Source organism: Morone saxatilis, unplaced genomic scaffold (assembly GCF_004916995.1).
Source record: "Morone saxatilis isolate NCDOM2014 unplaced genomic scaffold, NCSU_SB_2.0 Contig21, whole genome shotgun sequence".
Classification (NCBI taxonomy): Eukaryota; Metazoa; Chordata; class Actinopteri; family Moronidae; genus Morone; species Morone saxatilis.
The window spans coordinates 19,632,123-19,645,581 of record NW_023339774.1 but is presented as its reverse complement, the minus strand read 5'-3'; the positions used below and the strand labels follow the sequence as shown (position 1 = coordinate 19,645,581).

General features: G+C 40.6%; 2 protein-coding genes across 2 annotated transcripts in view; both read left to right on the top strand.

The window, feature by feature from the left end:
• The first annotated feature begins 2,203 nt into the window (after positions 1–2,203).
• si:ch1073-398f15.1 (cardiomyopathy-associated protein 5) lies at positions 2,204–5,713 on the top strand. Its single transcript, XM_035668640.1, has 2 exons — positions 2,204–2,509; positions 3,121–5,713. Exons 1-2 carry the CDS (start codon positions 2,385–2,387, stop codon positions 5,387–5,389), a joined length of 2,394 nt encoding a protein of 797 aa, XP_035524533.1. The 5' UTR covers positions 2,204–2,384; the 3' UTR covers positions 5,390–5,713.
• A 153-nt stretch (positions 5,714–5,866) lies between these two features.
• Positions 5,867–13,459, top strand: part of dtwd2 (DTW domain containing 2) — a 13,029-nt gene continuing 5,436 nt past the window's right edge. The window contains exons 1-2 of the mRNA XM_035668641.1: positions 5,867–7,622; positions 7,886–7,976. Of these exons, the coding sequence (XP_035524534.1) occupies positions 7,459–7,622; positions 7,886–7,976 (255 nt within the window). The 5' untranslated portion in view covers positions 5,867–7,458. The remainder of the gene's footprint in view (positions 7,623–7,885; positions 7,977–13,459) is intronic.

Below are 13,459 nucleotides of genomic sequence, written 5' to 3'. Positions count from 1 at the left end.
ATGCTATATCAATAATTTGAGATGGTAATTTAATATTTTAAGATGCTAAATCAATATTTTGAGATGCTAAATCAATAATTTGAGATGCTAAATCAATAATTTGAGATGCTAAATCAATATTTTGAGATGCTAAATCAATATTTTTATATGCTAAGTTAATAATTTTATATGCTAAGTTAATATTTTGAGTTGCTAAGTCATTATTTTTAAATGTTATGCAAATATTTTGAGATGCTAAATCAATAATTTGAGATGCTAATTCAATATTTTAAGATGCTAATTCAATATTTTAAGATGCTAAGTTAATATTTGAGAAAGTTTCACATTATAATGACTTACAGAATCTTTTTTTCTATCACGTTGGCTTCCATAGAAAAACAGAATAGATGCAAGAATGAAATAATAATTAATCTATGGATGAGAGACTATAACAAGGAGCCAAATGTCCAAACATATAGATTCAAAGATGTTATTAAGGCTACACCATTTGGGTAAATGAGCGAGTTTGAACTTATTTTGTGATCCGGTCCCACTTTAATATCATAAAGGACAACAGATTTACTGCTCAGGTGTTCGATTCAGTCGTTCTTTTTCATTCAAAACATACAAAAAGAACACAAGAGTACATAAATATAACATACAGGTAAACATTATATGCTACTGGTGATTGCCATCTTGTGGACAGTTATTGATATAGTCAGCACTGAAGTGTACACATCCTTTAATAAAAGTAACAATGAGTACAAATACTTTATTAAAAGCAAAAGTACAAAATTATTAGCACCAAAATGTACTTTAAGTATCATAATATTACAATAATATTAATGGAAACTAACTATTTAACTATACTTTTGTGAGACTAATCTGTTACAATTCATAATATTTTATAAACTGATCATGTTTTATGTGTAAAATCTACCAAAACTAAAAGTACTCATTATACAAAATGGCTCATTTTAAAATAATGTGTTATTATATTACTGAATTATAATTACTGATTAATTATTATGTTAATCAATGGTAGAGGCGAAACTAATTTAACTACTTTACATATAGGCTACTGCTGGGTTATTATATTATATTATATAAATCAATTTTATATTATTAAAATCTGTAAAGAAACTAGTAACTGAAACAGTCAAAATACATGTAATGGAGTAAAAACAAATAGTTAAAAAGTAAGTAAATTAAAGTAAAATACTAGATTAAATGTACTTAAAATGACATCAACAGCAGTAAAATGAAACATACACATCTAAAAAAAACATCAAATATAATATAAAACAGCATTTTACTGTAAAATAAGTACTTTTACTTTTCATACTTTAAGGGACTTCCACAGTTTAGTATTTTTAGGTAAAGGATCAAAATTTTTCTTCCCACATTGTTTTTAACAGTTAATCAGCAACTATATTAATAATCAGTTAATCATTTAAGTCAGAAATTGCTGTTTTAGCCTCTCAGATATGAAGAATACTCTCTTTTCTCTGTTTAATATTGTCGTCTTTGTTTACTATTCACTGCTGGTTCACTATAATGTTAAATATGGAAGAACTTTGTTCCATTAAGACACAAAGAACATTTTAATCTACATTTGTTGTGTTTGGGCATGTTTATGATTTGAAGGCTGGTTTACGAGGACAATGTTTGCCCAGATACGACCTGTTAACCTCCCCAACTCCTCCAGTCGTTTCCCGTGTTAGTATCTCCGTCACGCTGCCACGAGACGGACATAAACAGCTGCGAGGTTGACATTTTAATGGAAGTGTGGATCAAGAGTCAAGATTTTTACCAACAATTATGCAGATTTTATTATTTTTTTTACAGATTAAAGCAGCACAATAACAAACCATAAATATCTTATCATTATTTGTTGTGTTTTCACCAGTTCAGGGTCAAATGTTAAAGCTCAATACAGGATTTGTTTGATCCCTGATCAGTTGTGTGCACACAACTAAAAACAAAACTGAACATATTGAACTTTCTTATCTGCCTCTGACAGACAGACTCATGACACTGGATATAGGCAGCCAGTAAAATAAATTATATTTAGACCTGGCAAGAAAAAAAAATAGCTGCATTAACTTCATGTTGCAGCATTTTTTTTTTTTTACAGTTCAAAGTGGTCACAAGCTATACAACTAATGAACTTATTTATTGTATATGCCAAAACGCAAGGGCTCAGCCAGTGTGAACAGATGACAAAATAACCTCCTACATGTTGCAAATGCTTCACATGAAACACTGGAAGACCAGTTTTCTATTTCAAGATTACGCTGAGCATGAAAACTCAAGTCAAGTCTGCTTGCTTAGAATGTGATCAACAGAGCAGCGCTGGGTCGTGGCGAGAGGGCTAAAGCAAAATTCATCCAGATATTACAACAATGGATACTGCGAGCGAAGGTTTGGCACGGTCAGACGTGGACACCGAGATGACGGCGTTGACATCTGAAGATGTTCCTGAGCAAAACCTTGATGCCAGCGATGAAGTGGAGCACCTCAGGAACAGGTTGGAATCAGTAGCTGGATGTGTTTCTGTGTAATGATGTTCGCTTTGTGGTTTTCATTAAAAGTCGGGGAAACTAAGTTGTTGAGCCGGTGTTTTTAATTTCTAACAAGTCACTCAGAGGCAGCATTATTTTACAATAATAGATTGAATCCATTTCCACATTTAATGGTGAATTAATGGAGGGAATTCAGTTAGTGCCTGTGTGTTTATGAGTGTCTTTGTAGCTAATAATGCAACCAACAGTCTTGCAGTTAGGTATGTGACATTATGAACACTGCATGTCACGATTATCTTGGCCAAAATAACCGCGATACACGACATTATCGCGATAATCATAAGAATATTATTCAGACTTTTTTTAAAAATGGCATGCATCAGTCATGCATAATTCCTAAAGTATTCATACTATAATAAGTTCAATAAAAATGTAAATGTTAGTTCAATAAACCACATTTGATATTCAATATTCCTGTTGTGCAATTAGTTGAGGTTTGTCTGAATCAGACTTGTATAAATAAAGTTTAGGATAAGAATATAAAAACACAAATATACATCTGAGGACTGGAATCTAAATAGATTTTGTATCTCACTGCCATATTGTTTCCCTTCAGTTTACGCGAGGCCGTCCACGATGTAAACGTCCGGCCTAAGATGCAGTGCCTGATGATGGACTCCTCCTTCTCCATGGTCACTATGCAAGGCGAGGACAGCGGGATCGCGTGGGAGACGACCCCTAGTCGCTGCAACACGCCGTGGGCATCTGAGGCGGGGAACTCCGCCGTGGATCTCAGCTCTCCGGTTGCAGCACGGCCTGCAACACCTGGGTCTGTTCCAGCAGGAAAGATTATCTTTGTCATGGACGAGGAGCTGATTTCCAGAAGGAAGAAAGAGAGGCTGAGCAGTCAGAAGATCAAGGCGGACAGACAGCGAGAAGCTCTCCTACAGAGTTCTGAAAACATCTCCGGGAGGCCGGAGTTAGTGGGATTCTCACAGCCGAATGTGAAAACCGAAGGAGAAGGAGACGAAGATGAAGCGAATGATCCTCTGGGGGATAAAGAGCAAAGGCTGTTCAGGTTAGTGTCTGAAGGCTCTGAAATCCTCAACATTATCGTTCCCCCAAAACTGGTAACTGTGGACGAAGAGGAGAGCAAAGAAATGGTGGACAACCTTTCTTATCTGGAGGAGAGCCTTGTCCCTAAAGCCAGCGAAGAGACGCAAGATTACGAGCTTGTGAACTCATCGATGGAATTGTATGCACCAGGAGGTGACGAGGTCAGGCCCTCAGTTTCAGGCGTAATGGATCCACCGGGGGCTCCAGTGGCCAGACCTCCGGGCAGAGGAGCAGCTGGCAATGTGGACTACTTTGAGGCGTTCACCATGATTGATGCCCAGGCTCCAGGAAGTCCTGCAGTGGTCGCACAGGGAGTGGTGGAACAGGAAGGAGAGGTTGCCGCTGAGAGCCAGGACACAGAGAAACCTGTGCAGCCTAAAGACACCCCAACAACAACAACAACAACTGTAGATACCGACAAGTCAGACACAATCAGCCTAGAGGAAATCACCAGTGAACTTCTAGACGAGGTCTTCTACGGTGGTACGGACAACTACTTGAAAAGTCTAGACAGGGAGGACGAAGCGGCTGGAAGAGCGCCGTCGAGGCTGCCTTCAAAACCGAGTGGCTCGACTTTGTTTGGAAGCCAAGAGGAAATCTTGACTCCCATCTTTCTGCCAGAAGGACCTTCCAAAATTATCGACCCCATTTTGCTGGAGGAGCCGAAAGCCATGGCCTTCCTTTACACGGACCTGTATGAGGAAGCAACCGGCAGTCGGAAAAAAGAAGAGGATACGGAAAGCATGACCTCCGAGAAGTCCTTCCACAGCCGGCATTCAGACCGGGAGGCCAGGGGATATTTGGAGAAATATGTCCTCATAGACGAGACTCCTGCGGTGGAAGTTGAACCAATCGACGAAGGAAAATGCACAGAGGAAGGTCCTTGGGTGTTGTCCGAAGATTTGTACGATTTTGCTGATTTGTCCAAGCCCGAAAAAGGTGAGGTGCCAAATTCAGAGGAGGAAATCACAGACTTCTTGAGGTCCAGCGGCAATTCTTCTCCGTGTGACATAGAGCCTTTCGCTCGATCGCTCGAGGAGGAGGAACCCCAAGCAACTGTGAAGAGTAAAGACAAGACGAGCAAAAATGTCTCCATCAAGGTTGAAAAAGTCGCAGAAATCCCAGTGGATCCACTTAGCATCTCCAGCTTCGAGTTTCCCTCAGAGGAACCAGACTGGGAAAGTACAGATGATCACCCTACAGCTCCGGACGAGAAACACGAGCACGCAAATCAGAAATTGTGGAAAGATGTGGAAGTGCAAAAACCAGTTGCCCCTCCCAGGAAGAAGGCAGCATCCTCTCTGAAGGCATGCCTGGACCTAACACCTCTGACTCCAGTTGACCTACAGGAAAAAGAAGAGGAGGCCGGTGTGAAGGAACAGAGGGAGGAGGAGAAAGAGACAGCATCACCAGCAGAACCCGCAGACGAGGGAGACGGAGACGGAGAGGAAACGATGCAGTCCTCCTGCGGCGTTGCTCTGACCGAGAGTGTGCTGGCTGCAGTGGAGTCCTCACTGACTGAAAGTGTGACAGATAGCGACGTCACAAACACAAAACCGGCTGAAGACGAGGAGAAAGACACTAAAACGGCACACGAAGAGGAAACGAGTGAGACGGAAGCTGCTGCTAGACAAACTGAACCAGAAGAGGCGGATGTTAAGTCGTCAGAATCGGCTAAAACGGAGGTTTCTCCAGAGAAACAAGCAGATAGTTCGACTGTCTCACCAGCTGAACAACCTAAAGACAAAGGACATTGTGTAATACTTTAACTGACTCAGTTAGGTTGCTGATGTGTCCCTATTCAAGGTCTTAAAATCACAGTAGAATTAGACGACAATCAACTGAGATGCAATCTAAAAGAGTTCAAAAATATTGTTCATCTCAGTCTAGTTTTTATAATTTGTACCCATTTGTACCTGCCTGTACTGCATGAATTCAAATCACATCCAGAGGAGGGTGTTTGTTTTCCTTTTTGTTTTTACAGGTTGACCCAGTATCTCCGTGTGCAGACAGGGTGGCAATAGTGCATGAATCATAGCCGTGTTTGAAAGGAGAGGTTTGGGTCACGAGTGTGAATAAAACGGGTGAAAGCGTATGTGTCAGTATTTGTGTGACGTTAGGGTGGATCTTCAGCTATAAATAAGCCTCTCTCGGCTGTTAACCTGACACCTCGTCTCAACTAGGAGTCTGTGTACCCTCTTGTAAACAGCCAAAAGTGTGCAGTACGTGCATATTATTCACACAAGTACAGACTAATTTTATGTCTAATTCTTCCAAAGTTAAGTTTTCCAAAACCGACATAACTACAATTTATGCTAAATTAAAATATGTGTACTTTGCACCAAATATCAGGCAAAACAGTGGTTTATGGCAATAACAAGGGGCTGTTTTTAGACCTGAACAGTGCAGTATTTACACTACACATGTGGCCATTAAAGCAGATTTATGTAAAGCATCATTTGCTAAGCATACTGTCGCTTCTAGGCCTGAATCCAATGGTCCCATCTGGAGCTCAGCATTGATCCCGTGCCTGCTGACCTTGAGGAGGAGATTTAAAATACACGCCATGAATAAAAATGTGGTATGAATAAGATATAAAGAGAAGTAAGAGGTGCAGAACAGATTGGTGTTATTGTTTTGCAGAGTAATGGTTGTGTTTAAACGGCTTCTGTACATCCTGTTGGACCTGTTATCAGCAGGGTAAACAAGGGCTTTGGCGACACACAGTGTTACAAATGAGCATTTTCCTTTTTTTCCCCTCCACATCGACAGGTGGCAGCTCTAAGTTGATAGTTTATGATTAATTTACCAAAACAAGTCATAGAAATACAGCAGGTAGAGTGGATGTGACAATTAATCAGAATCATAAATCAGTTTTATTGGCCAGGTATGTACACGTACAAGGAATTTGACTCTTGTTTTACGTCACCCTTATGAAAACAGGCTAAACAAAATAGATATAAACTACTATGTACAGTTATATATGTAAATATACACACATATATAAAAATAAACAACAACAATAACATTTGTAGACAGTAGGAAATAGTGCAAAGGATGCTCGAATAAATATTTGTGTGCATGTAAGTAGATATTTATGACATAAATAACTGAAACTGTCATAATAAAGATATATTTTCCCAAATAAATAATTATTAAAATCAAAATACTGACAAATATGTTATCAAATGAACATTATCACGGTTAAGATTAGGACATAAAGGATTAAACACTACATAAATTAATTAATTAATTGTACAGAGACTGTTGTTGTGCTGATGCCTTGTAGAAGGTTCAATAAGGGAGAGGAAAGACTGCAGGAAGGTGGTGGATTATCTTTTATTTAAATACTTACATGAAACAGGTTTAATTTACAGAATATAATTCCACTATAAAGTCATGATCTGACACACTCCACACTGTACCTTGAACATTGGTTTGTAGCCCGCCTTAAAACCAAAAAAAAGAAGCGCTTCTACTTAAAAAATAGTAAGTAGTACTTTTACTTAATTATTTAAGAATAACATAAATAATAGACAGAATTGAGTTATTTTGTTGTTGTTTTTTGGTTACATCCACCTCTTTAAAACTGCTTTTAATGTTTAATTGTTGTGTATTGTAGATAAATATATATAATATATATTGTAATGTGTTGTTTCCTATTGAGTCTATGTATTTTAACTTATGTGCAATGTCTTTTAGTTCATTAAAAGCACCACAAAGTAAATAATGAGTAAAAGCACCGCCCCACACTGTGCAGCAGGGGGCGGTAATGAAAACAATAAAACCCTCCGCGCTGTGTTTGACTCGGATAAGTTAGCTCCTCGCTAACCGCGCGATGGACAATGTCCCCGGTTTTTGCTCGCCGGTCACTACCGAGGAAAACGGTGCAGAAACCCGCGACGGCCCCTCCGTGGAAGACGGATTAGTCGACGCTTTCGGCGACCTGGCTGCCCTCCCGGTCGAGGTCGGGGAGAGAAGACCGACGTGTTTACGGTGCCGGTGAGCTGAATTAAAGTGAAGCTAAATGCTAGGTAGCCAAGTTAGAGTTGGTTGGTTGGACTCCCCCCTTCCTCCTCCTCCTCCTCCTCCCTTCTTCTTCTTCCTCCTCTTCTTTTTCTCCTCGAGTTACTGGCATGCTTTGCAGATTTGTGTCGTTACAGAACAAGCTGAAGACCAGAGGGGGGGTTAGGATGGGAAGGTAACTTTAGAGGGGGGGGGGGGGGCAATCACAGCTTCACGTCTTCAACTTTCCTCCCATGTAGTCGCCCTCAGAAGGTGTGTCTCTGTCCTTTTCTCCCACCACAACCCCTGGAGGTGTCCACCTGTCTGTACGTAGTGCAGCATCCTGCAGAGGTGAGTGTGTCTCATTGTTTACCTGCATCTATATGTGTATGTATGTATGTATCACAACACACACACACATCACATCACATCCATAGACATACATACAGCATATAGATGCCAGGTAAACGTAACTGAGTGGCGCCATCGTCCTACCGGTATCTGGCATGGGTGGATAGGTGCAGGGATATGCTACTGTTGGGAAAGGAACACTTGGCGTATCAGAACTAGGGGTCGCTACATGGCACCTTACGGGTGGGCGGTGTCGTGGCTGGGAGATTAACAGAGGCTCCAGAGTATCATCCCTTTGTCGGGGACTATTCTAACAGAGATAGGGCAGGAAAGTTGAAGAACGTCGTAGCCTGGACTTAGAATTGCCGGATGGACCCCTGCTGCGGTTGCCTCTCTCTGTCTGTCCCGTAACTGTAAGATTGTCTTATTACTTCTCTCCCCAGGGTACGGGGCATGTAACTCCCCCTCCCGGGTTGCGCTGGTCTTCGCTGGTATGCTTGGATGTAACGACTCATTAATCGGGTGCACATAGGCCATGCCCTCTTGGTTAATCTGAATGGGGATAGAAAATGACATTGGGATGAGGATACGGACAATGTTAGAGATATAGAGATAGAGACGTGAGAGGCAGCCGACAGGTAGGTGAAGGAGGAGACTAAGGAGGGTTGGGTTGCTATACGGGTGGCGTGGGTTCGCGTTCCCAACTACAAACCATTCTCTTAGTTTTGAGGGAGTTGGGTCTCTTAACATGTTTGTTTGATGTAGAGTCATGGATCTGCATCGTACTTATCTCTAAGGGTTCTATCCGCCTTGACGGCTGATCGGCAATAATGTATCTGTTCTTTCACGGAACTGGCTGGTCATTTTCATAACTCCCGGAATCTCTCGGTACCTGTGGGTAGTGAAGGGGCAGTCCTCAAGTCAAGCCGAAAGCTCGATCGAACTATTTGGTCTCGATCGGATGAGGTGTGTTGGTTGTGCTGCGTGCTTTCTTGTGACCGATCTCGCTTTTCGTGTGTCACTATGGGTCGTAGTGTATACTCTCGCGCTCTCTGAGGCAATAAGACTGGACGCTGTGGTACTCGCTCTCTTGTCGTTCTCACTGATGTCTTGTGTGTAGACGAGAAGCCTAAGACGCTGTGGTCGTAGTACATGACACATCGCGAGTGAAGTCTGCGATTGATTTATAACATCTGTATGTAATGATGTTGTGCCCTCTCGCGCTATAGTCTTTTGACAGTTGTTATGTGGGCCAATTTTAATCTTGCTTTGTTGCTTTTGAATAAGGGACAATGAAAGGAGGTTTTAATCGAAAAGAATCTAAAAAATCGGATAGCAAGCATCTTGTGAAATGCCGCAGACGCAAGTGCGGGCCTAATAATGAGAGAAGTTTAGATACAGCTTGCTGCCCTGTGGAACAAGATTACTCCTTGTAAAATGCGATTCCTGACCTCCTGGTCCTGTCACATTTCCATTATACGCAGATGGCGACACCAAAGTCCCAGCCCGATATCCGGTTCCAAACCCAGCTAGACGTCTATGCAACATTTGTTCCTGAATGGACAGGGATGTGTGCGGTCGCCAATGATTCGTGGTAAAATATGGAGAGGGATACTCTCTGTTGATGACTCGAATATACTGTATTGGTATGTGTAATGCTAGACCTTTGTTAGGACTTTAAGAAAATCCAAAACTCAAGGTATGATTAATTGGTAGGTACCTGTTTTTTTGCTCTTCTTGTGCCGCAGAGCAAGGTCAGTTAATGTACGTCTAGATCATGATGTCGATGGTGTTCTTAATCTGGAGGTATAACATTTGTGACATGTATGAACTTACTCTCGCGTTGATGGCTTTAATAAAGGGAAAGTATTATCAGTTGTATTGTGAGTTTCTAATGTAATCTCGCAGTTCTTAAATACCAGAAATCTACATTGTCAGGAATTCTGTATAGTGTATGTTGCTCCACCCAACATTGTCTGAACACTTGTTTTGTACACTGTTGTGTTTTTCATAAATAAAGTGCCCTAGGCAGAAAATGATCATTTGTCTTAATAGTGGTGGTGGTGTTTGTACGTACAGAGTGTATTTTGTTTTGGACGGTCACATCATACTATACATCTTCAGGGACATCCAAATTCGAAAAAACTCCTCTCTCCATTCTGCCTAAATGCGCCCCTACGTGATGGAATTATCTATCTAATCATTTGTCTACTTATTTCCCGATGAGGATAGTATCGCCACTCATGCCATAGTATTAACTAATATCATGGCTGGTGTGTTCCAGAGTAGAAAACTAAACTCTATGTCTGACAAGAATTAGCTTATTTCGAACAAAAGACAAAACTGAGGAGATACTACTGAGATATCAGCCGCGAGAATAGGGGATATAGTACCAATTCCTCAAGTTATTAATTGTTTCTACGTTATACTACCAGACATATCATAGTGGATACTAGCCACTTATAAATGAGTTTGTAAATTGGTTAAATTTTTGTCCTAATATTTTATTATGTAAAGATTTAACCACTTGTACGCTACTTTAGGATGTGTATCATTCTTGTTTTTTATTTTGTCAGAGTTAGAGAAAGTTTGGTGAAACGTGGATTCGTCTGGGTATATAATACACTTATTCCGGATGCATTTTGGGGAAAGAAAAGTTGTGTTTCCAAATGGGTGGTGATCAATCGTAGTTTATCGCTGGACTTGACGCCGTGAGAAATCTTCTCGCCAAGCTAGAAGAACTGGATCCAAGGTTTGAAGGCGTGTGTAACAGACGTATTGATTTGAGTAGTGAGTGATGCTGGTCCCTGTCCTTACCTGCTTCCCGCGCTCGTCCTCTCCACTGTCCACGTGTTTCTCCAAATTTCTCCCTTTTTTCTTTGTGTAGTGATAACCTCGTGGCGCTTGGAAGATGAGGAAAATGCTACGTGGGAGTGAGACTAGCGGGTAGTCGAGAATGCTATGACCGACTTCACGAAGAGAGTTTCCCACAAGCGCGGTTACAGTTAGCTGCGTAATAGGTGACGGGCTGCTATATTCCCACCCAAACACGCTCCGTATGAGTCCATGCTAGTAACAGCAAGTCGTAAATTTTAGTAGTTTAATAAGACATCATATTTTGCACAAAATTATCTTCTAGTTTGACCTAAGAACTCTGAGAAGCCGAGTGCTTTACACGTTGTTACTATCCTCACCGGTAATATAGTGGTTTTAATTATCAGTCCCAACTTACATGTATGTAAACAACAGGTAGTTGGCATTAATAGGTCTACACAACACCAGGGTTCTCAAAGATTTGTGTATATGTCTTTTGGTCTTCTTTAGGAAAGGTTATAGTTATGCAGGAGGACCATTATCTGTCCTATTGGACATGTCAATAAGAATTTGTTACTCGTACATTCTTGGAAATTGTGAAAGGTCTGTTGAAAGAGAGAGCAAGATGCTTGAGCGTGGGCCATTCATGGTGTTTCGCTATCTGTCGCGTTCCCAGTTTGGGTGCTTTTTGATGGACGGAAAAACGAGAGTTATAGGTTAAACGTGGTTGTTTCCATGAGTCATGGCGGGAATGGTTGAAGAGCGTGAACTGTAATCTAATGCCGACCTTGCTGGAGGCAGACCGAATGAGAGAAAATCTAGTTGCATAGATTGTGTATTCTTTCTGTGACACAACACATATATACGATGTTTAAGAGCTGAGAGCTAGGCTGACATGGTGTGTGATGTAGGATTTGTAGGCTTGGTTGAATCCGAGCTCGCTGTTTGTGAAGTTGGTTCTGTGCTGTTGCGTGGGAAGTGCTTGTGTCTGAAACATAGCACCTGTTTAAAATGCACATGTTTAATATCTCTCTATTATGATAGAATAATGGGTTTGTTTTTTCAAGTTAGATTCTTGGAATTATTATTAGAATGGTGTTCTATATGATTGATTAAAAATTTCATATATACTTATTTAATTTGATCTAACAAGTCTTTATTGGTATCTTCGAGGCTCAGTACTCTCCACTTATTGCTTATCAACACAGTCTTATTGGTGATTGGTTGTCGAGAGTTAGCCTTTTATGTTGCGTCCTATACATGCCACAAAGTTTTTCTGTGGGTCCTGTTACTGGATACATTTTTTTTATGCAGTCCTTGTATCAGTTCCCTTCATTTGAGGAGAGGCCATGGAGTAAGGTATTACTATCACATGTCGATAAACAGGATGTCATGCTGGCTTGCCCAGTCTAGATAGCTTGGCTTGTATTATTGTTGGATGTACTGGCAAGTTTAACGCTGACTTTTATATAATTCTAACGTCCTTACATGTGGTGTTGTACTGCAACTGTATGTTCAAGAACACCTATTTTACTTTTATCCTGCCTTTTGTTACCTTATTGTTCTAAATTATTCAACTCTCTATCAGATGTCTTACTACACACACACACATCTTCAATCATTGTATGATTATTTCAGACAGTCATTATTACAGAAATGATATGACAAGGCTGATGATCGGTGTTAAGAAGATGGTTATTCTTAGTGGAAACAGTTAAAACTGAGCCTGTGATATGTTCTGTCTGCCGTGGTGGAAATATAAATACACCTGAACATAATTCTTCTTTTTCGCTCCTTCGACATGCCATTCCGTTTTTTCTTGTTGTCGACTGTGTCATAGTCACCTCTATCTTTCCTCTACTCTACATCTGCTTCATCGAGAAACTTTCACATATTGTGACTGAAATTACTGTAATAGGATAACTGAGTCACCATGGAAAACAACATTTCTCGGGTGTCTCTGATTCGGCTGATGGGATGTATCAGACAACGTTAAACAACTCCCACAGCCCCAAGTAGTCAGCAATTTCTGTGAATCTTAATATTATGAATGATCCGCAGATCGTTAGACGGCTGCCGCTCCTGAACTTCTATACATACTGCAGGTTCGCCGTAAACGATCTAAGATGCTTAAGCTCACGGAATTAAACAGGGTTCAGAGATGGAGCATATTGCTATCATCATAGGCATGTATTTGTTTTAAATCTCCTTTGGTGGCACTGAAAGGAAGCAAGATGATTTCTGAATTTAATTTGTGATGGGTTTGTTAACAAACATATATCAGGTCAAAGTGATTGATTGTCATATCCAGTTTACTTGTGAAATCAATGTTTTTTTTAATTATTAAAATCGCTTGGGTGTGAATACCTGGCAATGTCTGTCGTTTTGGGGGTCCCTGAAAGAGCTGTACAAGATAAAAAAGAATGTGGAAATTTAAAATAGCCATTAGAAAGTAACCAGGCCAAAACCTGCCTCTTTACCCCAAGTGGCCCAAAGTATTCCTTAAAACCCAAGCTGCCACAAAATGAAGATGTGTAGAGGCTGCCCCGTTTTTCTACAAGATGAAGCGCGAGGTAGGCATGTCGTAGCGCTGTACTTGATGTCATACGGACGTTGCGTAGGCTGAGTACCCCTGTATCAAAATAAGACAGGCTCAAAACCGAACTATC